The sequence below is a fragment of the Aotus nancymaae genome, unplaced genomic scaffold, assembly GCF_030222135.1.
Source record: "Aotus nancymaae isolate 86718 unplaced genomic scaffold, 86718_ANA_hifiasm-v0.15.2.pri h1tg000016l, whole genome shotgun sequence".
NCBI lineage: Eukaryota > Metazoa > Chordata > Mammalia > Primates > Aotidae > Aotus > Aotus nancymaae.
Genome location: NW_026988428.1, coordinates 58,106,817 through 58,133,983, shown reverse-complemented (window position 1 = coordinate 58,133,983; position 27,167 = coordinate 58,106,817). Strand labels below are relative to the sequence as shown.

The window sequence follows — 27,167 nt, the reverse complement described above, 5'->3', positions numbered from 1 at the left end:
CTAGTTGCTTCACATCCTCATAACACATGACATTGTCATTCTTTTTGATTGTAGCCATTCTAGTGGTGTAGGGCTAATTGTGGTCTTAGTTTGCATTTCTCTAATGACCAGTGGTATTGAGCATATTTTTATGTACTTGTTAATCTTTCATATATCCCTTTTTTGTGAAGCATCTGTTTAAATCTTATTGGATTGTATGTCTTCTTTTATTGAGTTGTAAAAGCACTTTCTATATTCTGGATCCAAGTCCTCTGTTAGAAATGTGCTTGCTTTTGCAACTTACTTTTAGGTTGAGTTTTGATAAGAAAATGTTCAACTCATCTAAGTTTTTATTTGAAATAGAAAAGAACTAATCTTATCCAAAGGACATAGTACATTTTAAAATAATAATTTTATAAGTATGTAAGGGATAGAAAGAAAAGAGAAAGTTTGGAGAAGAGATAAAGGAAATATTGGGGAGAGAGTGAAATAAAAGAATGTAAAAGGGAGAAAATGATTAGAAAAAGAGAAGGGGTTAAAACCACAAAGAGATCCAAACTCATTCTTGTTGGCAAAAAGAAAAAACAAAAACAAGCCCCCCCCCCGCAAAAAAAAAAAAAAAAAAAAACCCGACAAAAAGAGATGTAATGAGAGAGAGAAGCTAAAAAACAGAGGAAGAGAAAAACAAATTTACAGTTATGGAGAATGAAAGAATAGGAAGGAAAAGGAGGAGACAAAAAAAAAATGCCAAGAGAAGAACATACCACCCCCGTTGCCTTCATTTCCCATGGTCTGTCTGCCACGTCGTCTCCTCTCTGCTCTGTTCTCTCATCCCTCGGTTCCCTATGTCTCATTCAGTCTGCTTTCTGGAAGTCCCACCTTTCCTCCTACAACCCAATTCTTTAATACTTTACTGTTCCACTTTCCAAACATACAAAATAGCTGATTTATGTCCTTTCTATCTTTAGGGTATAAAAGGACAGACTCTGAAGTTAGTTGTTTGGGTTTCAGTCCTACCTCTGTGACCCTGGGGAGAACCTAACCTTTAAAATTTCCAGTTTCATGATCTGTAACATGGGAACAATAGTAATACTGGTCTCAAAGTTTTTATGGAGATTAAAGAATCTGTGTAAATCTTTTATCATTGTGCTTGGCATAGAATGCTCAGTTGTTAAGTATTGTAGCTGCTGTTTGTGTGTGGTGTGTGTGTTGTGGGGAGGGGGTGTTTCTTGGTTATCATTTCTTTCACCTTTGACTCTGTTCATCTTTTAATCTGGGAGTATCTTACTAAACTAAAAACTTAAGTGACAAAATACCACAGCAAGCATCATGCTTCTGAAACTGCAAAATATAAACACAACTGTATTTGTTCATGTGGAATATAAAGTTGGAAGTAATAATAATACATATTTATATAGTGCTTTAACTTTGAGCATTTTAATCCAGCACTGACAGATATTTAGTAGTAGAAGACTTATGGGGTCTGGGGCTGAAGTTTCATAGTTTCTGTAATACTGAGATGCCAAACCAACCACAGTTTCATAAATACAGCTGACGCAGGTGAGGTGTGTGAGCTTTTTATGTAAATACAGAACATGAACTCTTTCCCTTTTTGCCAGTCACCTCTACCACAATTCCCTTTGAAAAATAGAAGGTAGGGCCAGGCATGGTGGTTCACACCTGTAATTCTAGCACTTTGGGAGGCCGAGGGGGACAGATCACAAGTTCAGGAGTTCAAGACCAGGCTGACCAACATGGTGAAACCCTGTCTCTACTAAAAACTCAAAAATTAGCCAGGCATGGTGGTATGCGACTGTAATCCCAGCTACTCAGGAGGCTGAGGTAGGAGGATCGCTTGAACACGGGAAGTGGAGTTTGCAGTGAGCCGAGATCGTGCCATTGTACTCCAGCCTTGGCAACACAGCGAGACTCCATCTCAAAAAAAAAAAAGAAGGTAGTATTTGGGAAAGACCTTCCAAATGCAAGATTCCTGCTGCACTGTTTCTCATCTGCCTCTGCCTCAACATGATGAGTACAAGTTTACTTGCCTCTGAGTAATTTGTATTATTTGGATTTTTTCCAATTGCCGGCAAGTTTCCCCTTGCATGGAACTAAAATTTGCTTTGATCCTGGATCAATATAGGGAAAAACTTTTCTCCCTCTTTTACATGTAGAAGTTCAGCTACACAAAGTGGGATTATGCCAACTCTTTATTTTCTCTCTGTTAGGCAACGTTTCCCAGTTTGAACTATTGTTGCTCAAATAACATGAATTGTGTGTTTTGCTTGCTTTCCTGTTTGCTGAACTTTGGATACTGGCTAATTTGTTAGGATGCTGCTTAAAATGTGGCATCTGTAGAACTGGACTCAATAACCTGGATGTGTTCCTTCTTCCTCTAATTGAAGAATTATTCTTCTGTGAATCAGCCTAAAGTGGTGGCATCAGCTTTTCTGCTGGTACAGCACAATATTCACTTATTTATATTTAGAGTGATAATATACTTATCACCCAACCAGTACATTCTTGAGAGTGAAAGGGGGACATGATTAATAATTAAGCTCAGGCAACAGGCATAAACCAGAATTGTCCTGAGCACACAGGGCTATAGGTCATTCTAATTAAGTTGAACTCAAGCCTAAGGTCTAGGCTATTTTTAATTTTTAAAATATTAATTGCTAATAGCCTTGGTGCTCCTCTCTATCATGTACCAGAGTAGTTGACTTCTTTTTTTTACCTTAATATTTATGTTTGTATAAAGTTAACTGCATTGATGATTGTCTTGTGGAGAATTTTTTTTTTTAAATCTAGATTTTAATCTGCCTAATTAGCTACTCCTCTTCTCTCTGCATTATCTGCAAATTTGATCAACAACCTTCCTTTGTATTTTTCTGTCATTAGAAATCAAAAAGTTGCCTTTCCCAGATGCTCAGTACCAATCACTTCACCCCCTGGAGCACTCAGGTAGCAGGAGTCAACTGAGAACCAAGATCTTAGGGTATTCCCTTCTAGGTGTTTGTATTTTAATAGGGGACCCCCCCCGCCGAAAAAACAGATGGTTAAAACCTTTCATAGCAGAAAGAGTAGATATCTATGATTGTTTCTCAGGTAACTTGGCAGGAACTTTGTTTTGCAAACAGATTTTGAGCATCTTCCATATAGCAGCTAATAGGTGCTGAATATAGAGTTACATGTAAACATATTATCTAATAGGAAGGACTGTCTGATAGATGGGTGCTGTAGTAAAGGTAGCGGCCAACCAGTGTGGGGCTTAAAAGAGGAAGACATTTTTAAAAGGGCATCTTCCCATTCCATTGTAATTATCTATATACAAATTTGACAGGGCAGTTAATTTAAAACTACAGTTTTTGTGTATTTCAAAAGTCATTCATAGAGCAAGGGAAAGTTTCCTGGTCTCAATTTCCTTTCCTCTTGACCACAGGATATGTTTATGTAAATTTGAAGTTCATTTAACCCTAACCTGTGCACATGTGCAGTCCTCCAGAAGGATGGCTTTGGAATACTTTTAGTTGCAACTCTCAGTAAGAAATACATTTTACGTTGTAATCCAGCATGTGTGTATGTGTGTGCACATGCACAAACCCACACACAACCAGAAACAAAAGTTTCTTGAAATAATACTTGCTACTTGCAATGTCTTCTTCCATCCTCTTCTCCTCCCTTCCCCCTCCTTTCCTCCTTTCCTTCTCCTCTCTTCTTCCCTGTCCCCTTCCCTTCCCTTCTTCCCTGTCCCCTTCCCTTCCTTTCCCCTGTCCTTTCTCTTTTCCTTCCCTTTTTGTTTCCCTTGTCCTTCCCTTCTTTTTCCCTTTCTCTTCCTGTTCCATTCGGTTCCATTTCATTCCATTCAAAAAGGCTGGTTGAGACCAAATAAATTGATTTCAAGCCTAGCTAGGTCAGGTGTGGTGGCTCACGCCTGTAATCCCAGAACTTTGGGAGGCCAAGGTGGGCGGATCACCTGAGGTCAGGAGTTTGAGACCAGCCTGGCCAACATGGAGAAATCCTCGCTATACTAAAAATAGAAAATTTAGCTGGGTGTAGTGGCACACGTCTGTAATCACAGCTACTAGGGAGGCTGAGGCAGAAGAATCGCTTGAACCCAGGAGGTGGAGGTTGTAGTGTTGCACCATTGTACTGTGGTTTGGGCAACAAGAACGAAACTTCGTCTCAAACAAACAAACAACAATAACAACAAAAAGCCTGGATTGCACAATTAGAGTTTGTTAAACTCTGCTCTGGGGTTGCCCATTGACTCCTAAATTATCTGTAGTTACTTTTGGTAGTAATAATAATTAAAAGAAAGCTAGTCTTATTGGGGCATAAATCAATAATAATATTGATTGATAAGACTCCATAATCTTTTTGTTATTATGAATAAATCTCTGCTCACAGAGGAACAAGCATAACACACTGATTGTGTTTTAGGTCTCCCATATGAGAACAGCAATTAATTCAGTACTGGAACAACGAACAGCAAGCAGTTCTTCACTCTAAATATTGCTATTACATAACTGTGACTTGGCAGAAAATACCCTGTGTTAAATTTTTTTTTTTAATTTAGGAGAGTAGTCACTACAGTCATGCTAAAATTGGTTTAAAAAGGCAAGCTTACTGCTATAAAGTTAATTTACCTGTATTAACAGTTTAATTGTTCACCTATTAGAAAATTATTGCTTTCTGAGTGGAGGGCTTGAAGCCATGAACTTCTCTGCCCCAGTGTTTCTGATTCACCACTCTGCTTCTCTGTTGTAGTCATAGTTACAGGTATTCGGGTCGTCTCTTTTAACACATTTTTGGGCCCTTGTAGGAGAATTTCAGCAAGAAATCTAGGAATTTGCAGCCAGAGAAAGAGGACTGTCACATTACATGTTTTAATTTCAGTGAAGGTACCTGGATGTATTTGTTAATGTTTTAATTTGATAAATTTACAGCATCTTCTATTAAATTGTGAAGATGGGCTTCGGAGGCAGGTTTATCTGGACTAAATTTAAAAACTAGTTCTGAAATTTTAGGGTAGAGCTCTAAAGCATTCTGAGTTTCTCTTCCTCCATTCTAAAACTAATACTTACCTCAAAGTCTTTGTGAAAGAATTAAATGAGATAATGTATGTGACAAGACTTGAAGTAAAAGGAGATGCTATGGAAATACATACTCATATGTAAACATATATAAAATATATTATGCATCTATAAACATTATATATGTATGTTTCTTATCTGCATTTATGTGTATAGAAACATATGTATGTAAAAAATCACTTCCTTTCAGATCTGATAATTGTGCAATGGAATTTAGAAGCTTGCATTTTGATATCTGAATCAGTCAGCTTATTACATTTTTTTGATTATCAATGTTAACATGGCACATTGAGAATGGGAAAATCGATTGAAAAATTATACATTAAGATTTTCGGATAGCAGATTTCACTTACATCTGGTGTAGTGCCTTGCTCAATGCTGAAACTCAAACCTTGACAAGAATACAAATTAGCATTAATGCATTTGAATTTTATGTTTCCTCCCCACTCCAAATGAGGCAAAGGATAAAGTTGTATTTGTTCTTGAGTGTTTACCTGTTAGTGTATGAATCAGGCAATTAATCTCTTTGCGACTAAGATTTCATAACATTTTTACTGATGTTTTAGCATTTATTTAATTACATATACACATGTAATATAATTTCCATTGAAAACCATTCATTAGTTTCTTTTTAAGTATTATAACTGTGGCACATATGTATACGTATCTTGATAGTATTTTTCTAGAGGTTGTGTTATGTTGCAAGCCTGTGGTAGGGATGAGAACTGAGGCATATTTTACTCTCTGGCCGGTGGTTTTCTTTCTTTCTTTTTTTTTTTTTTTTTGAGATGGAGTCTTGCTCTCTCACCAGGCTGCTGGAGTGCAGCGGGGCGATCTTGGCTCACTGAGGTGTCTGTCTCCTGGGTTCAAACAATTCGCCTGCCTCAGCCACCCTAGTAGCTGGGATTACAGGCATGCAACATCATGCCCAGCTAATTTTTGTGTTTTTAAAACAGACTGGGTTTTGCCATGTTGGCCAGGCTAGTCTTGAACTCCTGACCTCAGGTGATCTACCCGCCTTGGCCTCCCAAAGTGCTGAGATTTCAGGCATGAGCCACCACACCTGGCCTGGCTGGTGGTTTTCTTACCATCTGTATTTGCTAAATACATTAATAGATGCTTTAACAATTTAGTCTTTAATTGACTAAAATCACATCTATTATGGGAAAGAGGTGCTTAGTATTTGGTAATAAAAATGATAACTTTTTGAGGAGATCTTACCATGATGACCAAATGAAAATTGGGGTAGAGGAGTTAGAAGAGTACTGTCTGAGGATACTTAGGGCTGTTAAGTAGAAGCCAGATTAGATTTGTTCTAAATGACCTTGAGGTATACATATAGAATTGTGAACAGCATTTCAACAGAGACAGATTTTGCCTTAACATGACAGCCTGCTCCTGAATGGCATCTTTGCATGGCTACAGCACACTGCATTGGGTTCAGAGGATCTTGGTTCACATTCCAGCTCAATTCCTTACCAAGAAAAGTCTCTGTTTCCTTCTCTGTAACATGGAGAAAATAACTCTGGCTAACTCCTGAATGTCTCGTGAAGCTCCAGTGATCTTTATTATCAATGTGTAGTGCTGTTTGTAGTTTACAAACGCTCCATGGTAGTAAACTATATTGAGCAAACCAAGTGTGGCATTGGTGTTCCTACCACTAAGAGTTCAGGCAGTCACTTTTCAGGGCATTCAGGCATCCTATGTGTGGTTGAACTTGTTTATATTTATAATATTCTAATCTAGGGATACTATCCTGAAGGACCTAAGCAACTCAGTTTTTGAGTTTTTGCTTCTTTGCTTCAAAGAAGGGAAATATTGAATTTTATCTGAGGCTTCTTTGAGTGCTAACATTTTATCAGTCTGCAAGCCTGTAATGACAAAATGCCATTTCTCTTCATCTTTCATACAAAATAGTTGACTTTCAGCTAGAGGAAGTTACATTGCAATCTTTGTTGTTGCTAACCCATATGTTGTGATTAGTTTTCATGTTTGCTAACATGAAAACTAGCCTTCACAGTATTCTAGAGGACACTTGCCCTCTTAAATCCTCTCTCTACCTGCCTTAGGGAAGGCAGGTGGAGGTTGGATGTTTGGTTTGAAATTTGTGTTCTTAAAATACATTCCTTTTTAAAACTTCTAAAAATAAAGAATTTTATACAAACACTGTATTTCAGGATGTGTTTCTTAGAGAAACTAAAAAATGAAAATAATCTACAGTTGTATTTTCAGCTAATGAATGCATACTTCTTTCTGCATCAACTCTGAATTATATTATTTTTAATTTAAGAATTTTTTATTTTGTAATAGACAAAGTCTTGCTTTGTCTTCCAGGCTGGAGTACAGTGGTGTGATCATAGCTCACTGCAGCCTTGAACTCCTAGGCTCAAGTGATCCTCTTGTCTCAGCCACCCAAGTAGCTAAGACTGCAGGCACGCACCATTACACCCAGATGATTAAAAAAATTTTTTTTTCTTAGAGACAGTCTCGATTTTTGCCAGGCTGGTCTTGAACTCATGGCTTTGAGCAGTCCTCCTGTATCTGCCTCCCAGAGTGTTGGGATTATAGATGTGAGCCACTGCCTGACCTGAATTCTAATTTCTAGTGTCTAGTTGCCCCTTGTCTGCCTGCCCCTTATCTTAAGGAGAGTTTTTTTTTTTTAAACCATTTTCCATTTTATTATTGGGAAGGTTCTAGCTTGCTCTTCTGTCTCAGAGACCATTGTCTTCATTGAACTCTGCTGCATCTACTTTATGTCATAAAGAGAGAAACAAAAATTTCTGAGGCTCTCCCTCCCTGCCTTTCTCCACGTAGGGAGAATAAAGCCCTTGGAAACCATGTTCCCTATAATTGGTATGAGGTAGTTTTACAGGCTGCCATGAAAAAGCCATTTGTTGAATGCCTGCCTTGTGATGGATTCTTGCCTCATTTAAATCTTTTTTTTTTTTTTTTTTTTTTTTTTTGAGATGGAGTTTCGCTCTTGTTACCCAGGCTGGAGTGCAATGGCGCGATCTCGGCTCACCGCAACCTCCGCCTCCTGGGTTCAGGCAATTCTCCTGCCTCAGCCTCCTGAGTAGCTGGGATTACAGGCACGCGCCACCATGCCCAGCTAATTTTTTGTGTTAGTAGAGACGGGGTTTCACCATGTTGACCAGGATGGTCTCGATCTCTTGACCTCGTGATCCACCCGCCTCGGCCTCCCAAAGTGCTGGGATTACAGGCTTGAGCCACCGCGCCCGGCCGCCTCATTTAAATCTTAAGCCATCTTTAGGCAGAAGGAGAAATGAAAAACCAAATTTTCTTTCCACCATTACCAAAGGATACTGCTGGCCAAGACATAACTTGAACTTTACATATGATAGCCTCGAATGGAGTCCTAAAGTCAGTTTCTGGGGTTCAGGAGTGGCCTCAGATACAAATATTGTAGAAAATACATTCACAGGTAAAAACAAAACATTTCAAAACTAGAGCGGTATTGTAAGTAGAGGTTTAGACTGGTTTCCTGCCAGATTTCCACAGAATCATGTGTGAAGAAGGTTGGCTCTTTGACTTATGGTGTTACATGCTGTGAGTTACGTGATCCATACCATTTGAATGGCCTTCATATTTCTTCCCTCCGCTAGAATTCGTAAGCAGGCTAAAATGCCACCAATGCTATGGGTTTAAAATGAACACTTCTGAGTGACTTAATTTCCTTCCATAACTGTTCAAAAAAAAGAAAAGATGAAAGTTCTAATTCTAACCCATTGTTCTTATAATATTGTCTGACTGAACATATGTCTGGTTGAATTACTAACATTTCCTGAACTTCTGTAACTCTGAAAAATTGTTGGCCTCGGGTCTTAAGGTTAAGCTTTTAAAAAAATTAAATGAAAATAACTTCCTTTTATTTGTGCTTTTGATGCTCGTAAACCTTTCCTTTTTTATTCCTTGAGTCTTGAAATGCTGAAGAGATTGTTGTTAGAATTAAAAAATGACACTGAGTCAATATCTGATTGAACTCCGTAAAACATTTTTCTTAACAGTATTACACCTCTACAGATCAAGGAATACTAGAGAGTTTAGAAGCAGGATGAGGAGGGTAGGTGAGAGTGGGTTGTTCTGAAATAGCTGTAATCCTGCACACTGAAAAAAGGTAGGCTTGTTAGAGGCTCCACCCTTACTGATGTTAGTGATGGCATCTGCATTTTAAAAAAGATATTACATGGTAATGAAGATTTAATCCTCTTCTTACTGCCATTTTGTTCCAAGGAATTTGAGAAGTTTATACAAAGACACACTGTGGCATCTTAAACCAAAGGGACGAATACCTTGTCATTAATTGGGCACTCTTGGTGTGTGTTTAGGTTTTATCTGAGAACTTTTCTTTTTTCTTTCTTTTCTTTTCTTTTTTTTTTTTTTGGCTTTTTTCAGCTTCCCAGTGCATGCCTAACATATGCCTTCTCTCTCTCTCCCCTTTTTTTTTACTTTTATTTTTACTTCAGGGTTACAAGTGCAGGTTTGTAGGTAAACTTGTGTCATGGGGGTTTGTTGTACAGATTATTTTATCACTGAGGTTTAAGCCTCGTACACATTAGTTATTTTTCTTGATCCTCTCCCTCCTCCCATCCTCCACCCTCCAAAAGGCTCCAGTGTGTGTTGTTCCCCTCTGTGTCCATGTGTTCTCATCTTTTAGATCCTAGTTACAAGCGAGAACATGTGGTATTTGGTTTTCTGCTCTTGAATTAACTTGCTAGGGATAATGGCCTCCAGCTCCATTCATGTCCCTGCAAAAGATGTGATCTCATTCTTTTTTTTTATGGTTGCATAGTATTCCTTAGTGTATATCTACTATATTTTCTTTATCCAGCCTATGATTGATGGGCATTTAGGTTGATTCCATGTCTTTGCTATTGTGAACAGTGCTGCAATGAATGTGTATGTGCATGTGTTTTCATAATAGAATGATTTATATTCCTTTGGGTATATACCCAGTAATGAAATTGCTGGGTCCAATGGTATTTCTGTGTTTAGGCCTTTGAGAAATTGTCTTCCACAATGGCTGGACTATTTTACACTCCCACCAACAGTGTAGAGGTGCTGCATTTTCTCCATAATCTCACTGGCATCTTTTGACTAGGAGTAGCCATCCTGACTGGTGTGAGATGGTATCTCATTGTGGTTTTGATTTGCATTTCTCTAATGATCGGTGATGTTGAACTTTTTTTCATATGATTGTTGGCTGCATGTATGTTTTCTTTTGAAAAGTGTTTGTTCATGTCCTTTGCCCACTTTTTAATGGGGTTGTTTGTTTTTTACTTGTAAATTTGTTTAAGTTCCAAAAGCAATTGCAACAAAAGCAAAAATTGACAAGTGGGAGCTAATTAAACTAAAGAGCTTCTGCAGAGCAAAAGAAGCTATCAACAGAGTAAACAGACAACCTACAGAATGGGAGATTTTTTTTGCAAATTATGCATCCAACAAAGTTCTAATATCTAGCATCTATAAGGAACTTAAACTACTTTTATTACCCTTTGCTGAGAGCTCTGTAAGGATTTAGTCATCTCTTCATCTTAGTGAGGCTATTGCTGAAAGAATGAAGCAATATCAATAATAATGCCTTACATTTATAATAGGACTTTAAAGTTCACAGAGAACTTTCACACAGATTTCCTTTTTGCTCATCTCAGCAACCCTGTGAGTTAGGTATGGCAGGTATTAGCACTTTTATTATGCAGTAAATTTAGAATCAGACAAAATATGTGACCAGCCCAAGAACAGTAGATTTTAAAAAATGTGTTCTAAAGGAGGCAGAGAGAGAATTAAGCATGCACACACCCTACCGACACCAATGAAAGCTTTTTAACAGAAGTCTGTGTGTACCCCACCTTCCCTCCTATTATCCAGAACAGTCCTGCAAGGTTAGTTCCCATGCAGAAACAGATCAATTATTTACTGTAATAGAAAGTGAGATGTCCCCTGTGGGAGGCTGCTGAGAGGGACTGTGAAACTAGGGCCCTGAAATGAAAAGGGCTTTTGAAATCCAAGACTTTGCACTTTGGATAGAGTGGATGGAAGCTTGTTCATTTGGCTATCTTCACTTCCCCCTCCCTCACCTTTTCCACCCTTGCATCTAGTTGATTTGTAAGCCTGTTGGTTCTGCTGCTTTGTTTTACATCTATGGCTACCCCAAAACTACCATACAGCCCCATTTCTATCCCTACTGTCTCTTCACACCAGCAGTGGGCTTTGGGGCTGGCCTTCGTGTCCCTTGCTCATGCCATCTTTCACATGCTGTAAGAGCTTAAAAGTCTGTAAGAGATCAGCATTTTTCATGGGATACAGTCCATCCTCCTTAGCCTAGAACATAACACTGCAGATCTTGACCTCGACCTACCATTCCATTTTTATTTTGCTGCCTCGCTGGTAGTTTTCCTGCGTGGTTAGGGGTCCCTGAGCATTCTTCTCTGCCTTCATACCGGCCGCTGGCTCTGTTTGAAATGCCCCTCCCCTCAGCATGGGAGCCCCCTTTCCCCTGTGCCAAATGAATATTGGTTCTTTAAAATTTGGCTGTGTTTTCTCTTTTTTCTCTTTTGAGAGAGCTTTTCTGACCTCCCCTGCCTGTGAAGTTGGCCACATGCATCTTTGTGGCTCATAGCATCTTCTCCAGAGCTCCTTTGTGAAGCTTCCAGTAAACCATGAACTTTCTGAGGACAGGGTCTGAGTCTTAACCCCTGTTTGCACAGGGCCAGACCCCCTGTAGGGGGATTACAGTAAACACAGTTTGGCTGAATGTTTGGCTTCACATCACAATGACCTCAGCCACCACTCAGGAACATTTGGCCTGACAGTCAGTTTGCTGACTCCCCAAAGATACTGCTAATTAAGAGTGCTATTGAGGTGGTCTGAAATTTACAAAAATATTTCCTCTGTTAAAGGATCATTTCCTATTGAGCTTAATTAGGAATCTGTAATAATGGAGAGAAACACAATTTTTTCTTTTTTTATTTCTGAAGAAAGTCAGAAGCATAAACTCCAGATGATGGAGTTCAGTTCCCCTTGATCATGAATTTGTGCTTTTGCTGAGTGTAGAGTTTTGTCACTTGCCTAATACAGGATAGTCAAAAGAGTCTGCTGTATTAAATTGGGAGCACTCTTATGGGAATGTCTGTGAACAACCTGTGGATTTGTGCTTCAAGAAATTTGTATAATTCTCTTTGTAGTTGCTAAGATATAAGAAATAACTTTTAGGGCTTGTATGATATGCTGCCAAGGAAAACATTTTCCAGGGTGTTGGTTTTTGGTCACACACGTGCTGGGTGTTGATTCCTGTATCACAATGTAATTGTGGTAGCCTCTTAGCCTACTTTTAGGGGTTGGAGGGTATCTGTTTTCTAATTTCTATAAGATATTTACTCATCCATATCAGACCTTTTAAATGAGAAATTTTTTTTTTATTGCATTTTTAGGTTTTGCGGTACATGTGAAAAACATGCAAAATTGTTGCATAGGTGCATACGTGGCAGTGTGATTTGCTGCCTTCCTCCCCTTCACCTATATGTGGCATTTCTCCCCATGCTATCTCTCCCCAACTCCCCACCCCCTGCTGTCCCCCCACTCCCCCTCAACAGACCCCAGTATATAGTGCTCCCCTCCCTGTGTCCATGTGTTTCCATTGTTCAACACCCATCTATGAGTGAGAACATGCGATGTTTGATTTTGTGTTCTTGTGTCAGTTTGCTGAGAATGATGGTTTCCAGGTTCATCCATGTCCCTACAAAGGACGCGAACACATCGTTTTTGATGGCTGCATAATATTCCATGGTGTATATGTGCCACATTTTCCCTGTCCAGTCTATCATCGATGTGCATTTGGGTTGGTTCCAGGTCTTTGCTATTGTAAACTGTGCTGCAGTGAACATTCGTGTGCATGTGTCCTTATAGTAGAACGATTTATAATCCTTTGGATATATACCCAGTAATGGGATTGCTGGGTCAAATGGAATTTCTATTTCTAGGTCCTTGAGGAATCGCCACACTGTCTTCCACAATGGTTGAACTAATTTACACTCCCACCAACAGTGTAAAAGTGTTCCTATTTCTCCACATCCTCTCCAGCATCTGTTGTCTCCAGATTTTTTCATGATTGCCGTTCTAACTGGCGTGAGATGGTATCTCAATGTAGTTTTGATTTGCATTTCTCTAATGACCAGTGATGATGAGCATTTTTTCATATGTTTGTTGGCCTCATGTATGTCTTCTTTAGTAAAGTATCTGTTCATATCCTTCACCCACTTTTGAATGGGCTTGTTTGTTTTTTTTCTTGTAAATCTGTTTTAGTTCTTTGTAAATTCTGGATATCAGCCCTTTGTCAAATGGGTAAGCTGCAAAAATTTTTTCCTATTCTGTTGGTTGCCGATTCACTCTAATGACTGTTTCTTTTGCTGTGCAGAAGCTGTGGAGTTTGATTAGGTCCCATTTGTCTATTTTGGCTTTTGTTGCCAATGCTTTTGGTGTTTTGGTCACGAAGTCCTTGCCTACGCCTATGTCCTGAATGGTTTTGCCTAGGTTTTCTTCTAGGGTTTTTATGGTGTTAGGTCTTATGTTTAAGTCTTTAATCCATCTGGAGTTAATTTTAGTGTAAGGTGTCAGGAAGGGGTCCAGTTTCTGCTTTCTGCATATGGCTAGCGAGTTTTCCCAATGCCACTTATTAAACAGGGAATCCTTTCCCCATTGCTTGTTTTTGTCAGGTTTGTCAAAGATTGGATGGTTGTAGATATGTTGTGTTGCCTCTGAGGCCTCTGTTCTGTTCCATTGGTCTATATCTCTGTTTTGGTACCAGTACCATGCTGTTTTGATTACCGTAGCCTTGTAGTATAGTTTGATATCCGGTAGTGTGATGCCTCCCGCCTTGTTCTTTTTGCTTAGGATTGACTTGGCTATGCGGGCTCTCTTTTGGTTCCATATGAAGTTTAAGGTGGTTTTTTCCAGTTCTGTGAAGAAGGTCATTGGTAGCTTGATGGGGATAGCATTGAATCTGTAAATTACTTTGGGCAGTATGGCCATTTTCACGATATTGATTCTTCCTAACCATGAACATGGAATGTTTCTCCATCTGTTTGTGTCCTCTCTTATTTCGTTGAGCAGTGGTTTGTAGTTCTCCTTGAAGAGGTCCTTTACGTTCCTTGTTAGTTGTATTCCTAGGTATTTTATTCTCTTTGTAGCAATTGTGAATTAAATGAGAAATTAAGATTAATTTGGTCTTACCTTGTCTGTAAAAGGAGGGGTGGGGTAATCAATAGAATGTGTTTGTATAGAAAAAACTCGTTATTGTCTTGTTTTTCCTACATTCCTTAAAGTATTTACAGCTGTATTTCTTGATCATTTATGCTATTAAACCATGAAAAAGTGGTATTTGAAAACAGATAATCTTTTTAAATACAATTAATCTTAAGGAAAATAATGAAACAAGATTATTGTATAATACAGTCAATAATGTGGCTAAAATGGATATTTGAGTTGACTGAATTTTATTTTTTTGGTACTTATTTGTCAAATGAGAATGACCCTAAATATCAACACATCAGTCAAAATAAATTTGTTATGTTGAACTCACACAGTTTTCTGTGAGAAAAATGAAAATAAGGTTTGAATTTTCTGTATTACTACTTTTTTATGATAGAATACTGAGAATTAACCTTTATTCTAGATTGTAATCCATTCCACAAGCATGCAAAATCATTAGCATGTGGCAAAACTGTTGAGTTCTTCCATTCTCCTCATTGAAAATAAAACATTTTTCTTTTCGACTTAGAGATATCACAACTACAATATTCCTCTATGATTTTCTATCTTGATGTTTAATAGGAGAGTCAGGATTGTAATCTTGGTTTAGGTGTTTTGTTTTGCTTTATGTTTCCATTATATCATACTGTCTTTCAGATATTCATATCATATTCACCCAGGTATTTGGAAACTTGGGGTGACTCTAATTCTCAGCTGGGATCTACTTCCTGGATCACTTTGGCTTTCAAATATACATAGCACAAATACATATTAATTGTGCAAGGTCAGATAAGGCAGTGAAAGTCACTAATCTCATTCTATTTGCTTTCCAAGACGAGGTCCCCCATTGTAATTAATACATGTGTTATAATATCACAATTACATGGGTTTGATTTCTTCATACACTGGCTATAGTAGTCTTTAAAAAACTTAAAATAATGAAAAAGGGGATATTTTAACTGAGTCTAAATAATTATTTGAAAAGGATGTTATAGAGTGAATGGAGAGTTGGCCAGAGGATGGACTACATGATCTTTAAATGTTCTGAATAATCAGGGATTACAAGATTCCAAAAATGGGTTATAAGGGAAATGTAAGAAATGCTGGTAGCCTTAGTTACAATGTTTTTGTTTGTTGGTTTGTCACAGACTGCCTTTTCAAGGTGTGCCCTATGAACCGATATTCTGCCCAGAAGCAGTATTGGAAAGCCAAGCAAGCCAAACAAGGGAACCACACTGAGGCAGCCTTGCTGAAGAAACTGCAGGTAAGGCTCAGGCTTCCAATTGTCTGGCTTAGGCTAACCAAGTACAGCAATAACAAAAGACATATTTTGAGCTTCCTAGCTTTGTGATTTTACCCAATACACAGAGATTTAGAATACATACAGCAACACATTCAAAGTAGAAGAGCTTTTAAAGTAATAGGGTGTGACCATTTGTTTCCTGGCATGTAGGTAGCACATTGCTGCTGCTGTTTTTTAGGGTGTGCCAGACTAATTCAAAGCTTCCCAACAAAATGAAAACCAATTCAGAATCTCTGTTAGAATATTAAATCCAATTATATTTTACTTGGTATAAATCCTTGATATTTTTCCTGAAAGACTATGGAGAAAGATAATTGAAAGACCATTGTTTATGGTTTGCTTGAGTGTAAATTCGATAGAACTTAATTTTGCCTCATTAAATTCCTGGTACTTTCAGAATTAAGAACTGTACTTTGAGACTTTGGAAATTCTCCTGTTATCCTGTTTGGTTTTTCTACCTTCTTAAATTAATTTTATAAGAACAAAGAGCCTAGTACTTTTCCGAAATGTCCAACATAAAAGTGGCCCAAGACATGTTGGAGGGGACTTCAATGTACATTGAGAAATCATCACACTGTATTGTAATCATTTATTTAATCACTGCCCCCTTTCTCCCCTTTTCGCAAGAATCTAGAAGAAAGCAACAATCCTATTTTATTCCTGGTTATAGTCTTGTTCCTAAAAAAATTACTTATTTGTCAGTTATTGTACTCTGTTTACTGTATTTCCACACTGAATATTTGATAATCATCTTATAGCACGCTGCAGAACTGGAACAAAAACAAAATGAATCAGAGAATAAGAAACTGTTGGGAGAAATTGTGAAATATAGTAATGTTATACAAGTAAGTATTTTCTCTTAAAAGAGGTGAGTATTTTATGGGGAGTTTGTCAATAAGTTGGCAGGAAAGCCAAACTGCATTCAAATTTTGAGATACAATAGTTTTTCCTTTGATGGGAATTATAGATGATATGATATATTGTGATGTATTCAGTTGATATTCAATGCACTATTCTGTATGTTTAAGAATAAATCTGACATATACACATAAAGAAATGATCTTATCTGAACGTATGCACAAGTTATTACATCAAAAAGAAGAGGGTCAGGAAACAATTTCTAAAGGCCTGTAATAAAATAGTTCTTCAGATTAATGGGACCAGTGTTTAACACATGGAACTTTAGCTTTTCATTTTGTGGAGAGAGAAGTTTTCACTTTCAATTGGAAGTCATCCTTGAATTGTTATTAGAAGGTCTTCTATTTCAATTAGTATGCACACTCTTATCTCAGCTGCATTCCTTTCCTGTGTTTCGTTTAGATCTTTTTAGCTTCTTACTTGGTTATTTGTTAATATACGCCCCACCTTTTTCAAAAAAAGAATGTAAGGCACTCTCCAAAATACAGAGCACATAGTGAGATAAAATAGAAGTAAATAAAGCAATTGGGTCACAGGGAAAGTCATGGTAGGATTAATAAACTGAAATCAGGGATGAGGCATGTTTATAAAAAACATGTTGTAAAGTCTGGTAAATTTTGGCTTGAAGGCTTTTTCTTGCCCACTTCGCCATAGGAAAGCATAGTCTGTTACAGCATTGACTAGGAGATCCACAGCATAGAGCCAAATCAGAGCTCTAGAAGCACAGCTGTTCCCAGGAATAAGACCAGGGAAGTGTTTTTCCTATGTGTGCTCATAAAGAGGACACTGTGTGATATAGTAAACAATAGCCTTGACAACTTCCTTACAGTAAATGCTACAATGAGGCATTTCATAGAGCTGTTTTTAAAAATAATATCCCTGATATTTTGTTATTGGCCAATGGCAAAATGCCAGAGCACAGGGCAGTCAAAGCAGTGCACTGTTAGGAGAAGATGTGAGAAGCTGGGACGGCTGCTCCCTGAATGTATGACTTAATCGAATGATGGGTAATGTGAAACCTGCAGCCTGAGTGGGCTGCATGTCTCCGGGGCAATCCTTCATAAATAGAGTTTCTCTTAAGCAGGTTTTGATTAAATGTCAGTAAGTGGAGCTTACATTCCTTGTCAAGTACCTGAAGCACAGATGTTAGCCTGGTCAGTGAGGGGCTGTGCCATGTTCTTTAACATGGTGGATCCCAAAGATCAGCCCATGAGGGTTTCCCTTGGTTTACGGTAACATAAGGAGCCAAGAGTATGATAATGAGCATTTCAAAATGCTGATTTTCTTTTTTCAATTAAAGAATGGTCCTTTTTTTTGAGATAATTTCTTTATTATATTGTGAGTACTAAAATGACCATTGTGTTTTGAAATGATTGTAATCATAGATGGAAAGGTTATTTTGTTTTGGTTTTGATACTCAGTAGAATTGTGTTTTGGTAAGATTTTGTTCACAAATTCCAAAAAAACCCTGAGAAGTGATGCTTTTACACTCATCTGGGAGGAAGTAGGGTCAGCATCCCCTCGCAGAAGGTGTAGAGCCTATTTGGGATGAGCAGCTGCCTCCTTACAGAGGAAAAATCAGGGCTGACTGTGGGTAGGGCTGGTTAATAATACTAAGTGGGTCAGTGTATTATTTGAGTTTTTTGACCTTTCTTTAGTATATTCTGTTTTTGTGACTGTGCAGGCATTGAGAAAGGATGTGGTTTTTGAGAAACTCAAGGTCTTCTTTGGAAAACCTAGTTTCAGTCTATTATTTATCAGTAGATGAAAATCATTCAGAGGGGTCCCCTGGTTTTTTTTTTTTTCCCTACTATGCTCACTTCATTATGAAGCAGAATTGGGGGTGGAGGGGAGAAAGAAAACAAAGAACGTCAAGTAGGAAAGATGGTGAGTGTGGAGGCTGAAAATACTCCTTTGCTTAATTTTCACCTCAAGCTATGTTAGATGAATATATGGTATATGTAAAAAACATATGAATATAATTAATAGAGGAGATCAAAGAATAAAGGTGATAATCTATGTCTTTTCCCTACAGCTGCTGCATATAAAAAGCAACAAATATCTTACTGTCAACAAGAGACTACCCGCTTTACTGGAGAAGAATGCCATGCGTGTGTCCTTGGATGCTGCAGGAAATGAAGGGTCTTGGTTTTATATTCATCCCTTCTGGAAACTGAGAAGCGAGGGTGACAATGTATGTAATATACAGTTAAGAGGGAAATAGTGGGTTCATAAAGAAAATAATTCCTAATAAGTAAGAGAATCTAGAAGGTACAAAAAAGAAAATATAGTTTTTACTGAATGCATTATTTTTATATTAGTATATACTAGGCTAAACATATTTATTTATAGTCCAAATTGTGCTCAGAAATCATAAGACAAAGTTCAGATTAATTTAAAATCTTCTGGCTTGAATTTGTATTAAAGAACTTAAGCAACCATAGTTTTGGCTGAGACTTTTAAAAGAGAAGGAGAATTTACTTTTTTGCTTAATCAAGAGGGAACTTGGTCATAAGGAAAAAAAGCTGTTTAGGAAATAGTATGTGCCCTTTGAATGAATAGAGTGACACCAGGAATCGTGACAGTATTCCATTTACTGGCTCTGTGGCCAACTGGTGAGTCTAAAAGTCTTAATAGAGATGGAGTAGAGGAGCTGAAGATTGGCATCTGCTCATTGATGACAGCTATATTTATAATATGTTCTAGACTACTCGGGGCACTGAGAAAGGAGAATCACTTGAGCCCACTAGTTCAAGACCAGCCCAGGCAACATAGTGACACCTTGTCTCTAAAAAAATTTTTTTTTAAATATTGTGGAATATGTGTGTATTACATGTAAATTTTAGTAGTTGCTAAAATATTTTCTACTACTTTATAAAATAGAGAAGAAATTATGAGAAATACTCAATAGGATCAAGAGTGTCATATTTTTGTGTATAATACGTAAAATATTGGATGATATTCCTTAGCACGTGGAAGATGCTCAGTAAATGCTGCTGTACACTGAATGCTGAATAAGTTTCATAAATACTGGCAAATACTAAGATTTAAAAAAATAACATTCTGAATTCAAAGCAAAATAAAAGTATAATTATTCTGATAGAGGTTTTTCAGTCAAAACTTTGATTATATTTTAAATGTGTTTTGGGTATTTCTTGTCTTTGGAATGTCTTTATAGTGAATCTAATTTTTCCAGTGAATTTTGAAGTACAAATTCAATTCCACAGGGTGCAAGCTTCTGGATTTAATTTGTTTAATAAATTATCTGGCGATATCTTCCTTTGGTAAGGTTTGGTAGAAGCATGGCATGCAGGAATGTGATGCACTTTAAGCCTTGTATTGGTTGGATTATCTTTAAAAAAAACCCTACTTTTAAAATTTTTTCCTTTTGACATCGGGTGATGTGTGCTGTGAGCATGATACACATTTTAATTTCATTAAATAGTTACTTACAATCAACTCTCAATTACTCAGACTGATGATGCAGTGTGTGAACAACCCGTGCCTTCGAGGCCCTTTCTTGCAATGCTTGTTCCCATCCCCAACCCTCCACTGAATAGTGTCCCTGTCTACAGAAGGTCCATGAAAATTAAACATGAAAACAAACAAAACCTGAGCCTGAGCTCAGAAGGAATGTAATGAAATGATTGAATAAGTTGGGTTTTTAGATTTGCTGTGCATTATATTAATTCATCCTGTCTGGTTATGTATTCATTTTATCTATTCTTTTCCCTGCTGCTTTTACACAGTCAATACAGAGTTGAATGTAATGAACTATTTCAAATAATTAGTTGTACTGGAAAAACAAAAGAAAACAAAACCGACCACCCAAACACTCAACCTTAGTGAAAATGGACAATGTAATAAGTGCAATACAGGAGTTCTCCTTATCTGGATGGGCTTCAGAAAGCATGGCTGAAACAACCTTCCACACTGCTTTTAGCTGAAACAGCTCACTGTTTTTGTTTGCCACTGTGTAGCTTTTGTGTGTAATTAAGGTTGCTGAAAGCATAATCACACCCACAGCCCTATATTGGTCACATAAATAATCATATTGCATACTCATTTTCTTCCCTAAAGTAGGTAGCATCATTCTAACATATAAACCTACTGTGTGGAAGGCAATTGGAAATACAGTCACTTCATAACCAGTGGTTCAACTACTACTGATTTTCTTTAAAAACATATTAAATCAGAAAGAGGAAATTACAGTGTTTAGAGGAATTTTTAAATTATATTTTACTATTTAGCAATAGATGAAGTTTTAAGTATCCTATAAGATGTTCTGTGACCCAGATGAAATGCAGTAGTTAGGCTGATGATAGTCTGGAGAAAGGAAACTCTATCTTCAAAAGGTAATAGTTCCTACTACTGAAGAGCAACTTTATGATATATCTGATAGAATTGTGGGATGGATGGTTTTGAGGGGAAAATAGACACATGGATCCCTCTACTTTCAGCTGTATACAAAGCCCTTGGTTGCAGTTTAACTGCAAAGTCACTAGGGACAGCCAGGAGCAGAGAATATAAATATTTTATTTTTATTCATTTATTTGTTAATTTTTGTGTATTTTCCCATGGCTGAGTAGCTAATTTTTCATTTTCAATTTTGATCTAAGAACACTTGGGTTCTTTACCTTTATGGTAGATTTTCAAAGGGAAAAAAAGTTCAGATATTCTTTAAATGAAGAAAAAATTTTAACTCTTGAAAAAAGAAACTCTTCAAATAGCAAGTAGACTTTGCCATTTTGGAAAAAGTGTATGTCTTGAATTTCTAGCCGAGGTGGAACTAGAACCCTGGTGTTTTGATTTCTATTGTGATATTCTTTTCATCATACCAGCTGCCACTTCAAAAGAAGGGTAGCTGCTAGTGGCAGTACATCCCTCTTATTTTCAGCAAAATCTCAGTTTGAATCTTACATGCCTCTTACATAGAATCAACAGAAGTGCTTTTGGAATTGCAATTAGAAAAACAAAACTTGTTTGTGTACTAGAGTGAATGTGATGGCTGATCCCAGGATGTGGCAGAAAATGACTTCACCCTAAAGTTTTATATTAAATTCTTAGCTTCCCAGAAAGTATCTGACACATCTGTGAATCGGGTCCTGAGCTTCACTATTCTGAAAATATTACCAAGTTTCATATTTGCTAAGTTACCTAATTAGGTATGAATTCCTTGAGAATAGGGACTCTTTCTCAGACCTTCTTGTTTTCTTCCTGGCACTTCTTAATATTCTTTTTATTTCACATGATTGGTATTTTGTCCATTTCACTTGGAAGTTTTATTCAGCCTGGTTAGGCAAGGTAATCATTGTCAAGAATAAGACTGAGGACCTGAAAATTAGTGAATGAATATTAGGTTCTACTTATGAGTACCGTTCTTTTAAATCATTGGAAGCTGTTTCACAGATATCAAGAAACATTTTGGCCATATTATTGATCTCTTAAAAATATATACAATTTTAGACTGGTCATGGTCACTCATGCCTGTAATCCCAGCACTTTTGGAGGCCAAGGCAGGTGGACCACCTGAGATCAGAAATTCAAGACCAGCCTGGCCAACATACTGAAACCCCGTCTCTACTAAAAATACAAAAATTAGCTGGGAGTGATGGTGCATGCCTGTAGACCGGGGTACTTAGGAGGCTGAGGCAGGAGAATCGCTTGAACCCAGGAAGTGGAGGTTGCAGTGAGCTGAGATTGTGCCACTACACTCCAACTTAAGTGACAGAGCAAGACTCCGTCTCAAAAAAAAATTTACACACACACACACTTGTATATATTATACATATTTAAATATATATATACACACACACATCTTTTTATGGGTTATGTTTTAAAGTAAATATATGGATTGACCCAAAGCTCACAGACAACTATAATAAAATAGCAAGACTTGGAGCAGTGAACATGGGTGCAACCAAAAGTATTCTCGAATTGGAAAAACATAGTTAAAATATATCATTATATTTAGTAACTTATGGCTAGTATTTGTATGGCACAGATGAGAACAAAATATTAAACCAAATCCAATTGTTCTTTAAGAAATTGGAAGTTGAGAACACATGGACATGGAGAGGGGAACAACACACCGCAGGGCCTGTTGGGGAGAGGAGGGTGATAGGTGACGGGGAGGGAACTTAGAAGATGAGTCAATAGGTGCAGCAAATCACCATGGCACGTGTATACCTACATGTTCTGCAAACCTACATGTTCTACACATGTATCCTGTTTTGTTTTTGTTTTTTTTTAGAAGAAATAAAAAAAAAAGTAATTGAAAGACCAGATGCAGCACTGGCAAAATGTGGTATCAGTCTCCCAGTACTTTAGTGTATGGCTGATGACTCAGGCCTCTATGTGGCTCTGTGACTTGGAGCTGCCTTGGTGTCATGTGCAACAGCACATGTGTTTTCCTGGAGAGAAGGGGGGTTGGAAATATGCTTACGTCATATTGACTTTCATTTGTTTTTGCTCATAATTTAATTTTTAAAAGGGATACCAATTCATGGTATAAAGATAGAAAGAAATGTGAAGATATATTGTGAAAAATTTCTTTTCTCCTCTTTTTTTTTTCCATCTGTCCAATTCCAACTCTCTTCTTCCACAGGTACCCACTGTAGAGATTTCTTTATGCAGATACTCCTATTCCCTCCCTCACATTTTTACACAAATGATAGCATACACATGCCTTGCTCTGCCTATTCATCTTTTCACTTAATACTGCTCCTCAGTGATCTTTCCTTAACTATATAGAGAGCTTCTATGATGAATCTCTGTGAATTACAGCATCTGACTTCTAATGGACTTGAAAGGTACAGTGGTAAGTAGAGACCAGTCCTGTAAACAGCAGAAGCTATTTCCACAAACCAAAGCACAACCTTTCTTTGTTTGATTGGTGAGCTTGAGGCTTCTCTATTATATTTCAATTGCCAGATACAGTTTGTGACAAGAGTACCATATATGAGTGTAGATTCCTCCGTATCATCCATATGAGGTTATATGAAATTGAAAATATGAAATTATTTTTAAAGTTTGGGTTTCGATGAAGATATACTACAGGGAGAAGTTATGTTTATTCATATTGACTTAATCTTGATTTGTTTTTCATTTATCTATCAAAATAATTCTAATATTTACTTGGTATGAAATATACAAAGGGAGTGTTTTGGTTTTCATTTTTGAGATAGTGGTCAATTCTATAGCTGAGAGCTTATTTACTATAATAATATATCTTCTAAATAAATTTAGCAACATAAGTAACTTTAATAATGAAAATTAAACTGGTCATTATTATCATGAAGAAAGGTTAACTTCAATGCTACACAATTCGAGTTAAGAATAAAAACACTTAAAGTAGATATTGCTACAATAGCATAAATAAAAAAATCAATTAGACTTACTTCTTTAGAGCACTTTTCCCATAATCAATTTTAGTTTTTGTTTAAAAATGAACACCAGGTTTAAGGAGCAATATGAGTTTCATATATTTAAGATATGAGTGAATCAGATGCCCAAAGCTCAAACGAAAAACCTATTTCTACAAGGTCATACCTAATCCTACATTTCCTGAATCAAGCTGACATTAGAATTTTTATTACATTTCTGAGACTATGGGAAGATCAAATTTACTTGTCTCTCATTGCAAAGATAATACAAGTATACAACATGTTCTGGTTGCCCTTGCAGTGGTTCTAATATTTAGATAGATTACTTTTTTTTTGGTGGCAGATGCATTTACTCTCTGCTGCGCTTGTGGCATAAGACTTCATGGGGAGGGATAATGGCCTATTTATTGACTTTAAGAAAGCTCTAACTGAAATGGGAGATGAATATGAAAAAGATCCACACTAGCCTTGTGAATCCAGACTGATAGGCCCTATGGGACATGCTTATATGATCATTTATTAGAAGATATTTTACCTCAAAGAGAAAAATAGAACAAAAATTTGTGTGAAGGATAAAAGGACCAGATGTCAGATCAATAATGCGGACTCCTGTGCAGTTATTTCTAGCTTCAAATATAGCAGCAAAGATCCATGCAGTTTCTCCATTGTGATTTATTTCTGCTTTCTAGATTGTTGTAGGAGATAAAGTTGTTTTGATGCCTGTGAATGCAGGGCAGCCACTACATGCCAGCAACATAGAGCTTCTTGATAACCCAGGGTGTAAAGAGGTAAGTTCAAGTGGGAAAGGAATGAATTTGTTGATTTTTCATATAAGAGAGAGGGAGAAAAAAAGTAATATAGTTTCTTTTATTGTTTTCATGAGCATAATCCCGGTTATTCTAATTAATATCCCCAAGGTACATATAGCTGGGATTATTGCTATTTTTGGATGGTCTCTCAAAGATACTTGTATTGAGCTACATACTTCATTATCCAAAGTTGTCCTTAATTTCCTTTTACTAGTTGAAATAATAATTTCTGGTAGAGAATGGAATCTGTAGTCTTCTAACTTTGAACATTTCTTCATTAATAGGTGAATGCTGTTAATTGCAACACTAGCTGGAAAATCACTTTATTCATGAAATATAGTTCCTATCGAGAGGACGTATTAAAAGGAGTAAGTATGTGCTACATAGGACATTTGCTGGCAGAAATGAAAGTAGTCTTAACTGAAATTCTAGAGGCAAAACCTATATATTCACTAGTGTTCATAAGTTAGAATGTGAGTACACATCTTAATACTCTCCTGAGTGTTTTACTGAATTTCTCCCATCAATATTTTAAAATGTTTAAATAAGCATTAAAAGTCAAGTAATTAGCAGAAGAGCCCAGAGTATCAAAACCAGAAACAGACACCTGCTTCTCCTGATTATTTTTTCAGTTATCTCTTGACCTTTTTTCTAGGGTGACGTTGTTAGATTGTTTCATGCGGAGCAAGAGAAGTTTTTGACTTGTGATGAATATGAGAAAAAACAGCACATTTTCCTTCGTACAACCTTGCGCCAATCAGCTACTTCTGCTACTAGTTCTAAAGCACTCTGGGAAATAGAGGTATATTAATATTTTTTGACATGTAATAAATATTTAGATCAAAAAGGCAAGATTCATTGGGCTGGTTGTTTTACTGTTATAGGCATCATTTATGATAGAATCATAAAACAATAATTTTTGTGAACCAATTTGTACCTATTTATTGCTGTGACCAATTTGAAAGAGACTATTTCCTTAGCCTGTCTCCTCTTTGGGATCTCTCATTTTTTTTCTCTCTCTGTTTTTTCTCTCTTTCTCTCTCTCTCTCTCAAATACACACACATAAACACATTTAAAAAGCGTACATTATGATCTTACTTTTAACAAATCAACTGTGAAATGTCAAGACTAGTTAGCTTGAAGGCCATGTTCCTCAAATGGCATTGGAGTCAAGATGGAGTAGGGTGCCTCATTTTGAGGAAAGGTGGATGCCAGAACAACTCGGTCCCTGGGGAGAACAATGTTTTTTCTTCTGCGGATGCCACCATTTCTATTGGAATCAGGAGACCCATAGTTAAGAATTCATTCATCTTTTTAAAAGTATCTCTTAAATGTGGAACATGGTAGAGTAATTAAGAAAATGTAACCTATGGATTTTTCCTTAAAGGATCTTTTTATATGTGGAGGAGGTAAGATCTGCAGAATTGCCTATAAACAAGAGGTTTACTGGACATCTGAGCCACTAGCTATGGTTCTCAACCATTTCAAATCCTTCATCTGCCCCCCGATTTTAAATGCATATATTTTGTGACACTCCCTTTAATATTCTAAAATGAAATATATAGGTAATACTATTTGTATATTCTAATAGGTAGAATTAGTATAATGTTCAAATTCTAACATAAAGAAGAAATACAAGGAAAATACTTTATAATACAATAATATGTATTTCAACATGAGAATGACTATCTAAAAGATATAATATTTATCTGTATCTTGGATGGTTATGTTTGGATTTGAGAGACGTGGTTAAAGAAGAGGATCAGAAGACAGTCCATAGAAGTACAGGAAAATGAAAAAGCAAAGGTAAATGTGGGCCCTTGAATGATAACAAGTGTTAGGAGACGTAATAATGGAACAAACTGAAAAACAGAGAAATAACCATAATCAAAGTAAGGATAATACTTTAGGCAAATTACCAAGTATTGAGATGCAGAAAATGAGGAGGTATGATGCTTCTGCAAATGAGCCGAGCCTTATTTATAAATATGACACTAAAAAAGAACTCTCTAAGTTTATGACGTGGTTTAGAATCAAGACGAAATAGTGCAAAAGAACTTATCTTCTATCTTGAAACTCCACAACGTATTGAGGAATAATTTCAGTCGCTAGCCTGCAGATGGACTTCGGAGACCATAACCATCAACACATGATGGAATTGAGAAGATCTGGGGAAGACAACCACGACTAAAGCTAGTAACACATGAGGCTGCATGAAACCCCTCCCAGAAGTCTACTTCATTTATAGGAGTAAAACTGAAAAATAACAGGCAATCCTAAGATAAATACATAATTAAAGCATGCGTTTTCATACCATAAAGTTCTTAATATTCTGCTCTTTTAAAAACTTAAAAAAATATACAGGTAGCAATAAGATGAGTTTTTTTTTTTGAGACGGAGTCTCGTTTTGTCATC

The 27,167-nt window shown here is 36.9% G+C and overlaps 1 protein-coding gene across 2 annotated transcripts in view; it reads left to right on the top strand.

Moving 5' to 3' along the window:
• Positions 1-27,167, top strand: part of ITPR2 (inositol 1,4,5-trisphosphate receptor type 2) — a 508,028-nt gene that overhangs the window by 92,055 nt on the left and 388,806 nt on the right. For both annotated transcript variants that reach the window (XM_012457176.2, XM_064377368.1), the window contains exons 3-8: positions 15,485-15,600; positions 16,398-16,484; positions 18,593-18,751; positions 24,632-24,730; positions 25,036-25,119; positions 25,407-25,553. In XM_012457176.2, the coding sequence (XP_012312599.2) occupies positions 15,485-15,600; positions 16,398-16,484; positions 18,593-18,751; positions 24,632-24,730; positions 25,036-25,119; positions 25,407-25,553 (692 nt within the window). The remainder of the gene's footprint in view (positions 1-15,484; positions 15,601-16,397; positions 16,485-18,592; positions 18,752-24,631; positions 24,731-25,035; positions 25,120-25,406; positions 25,554-27,167) is intronic.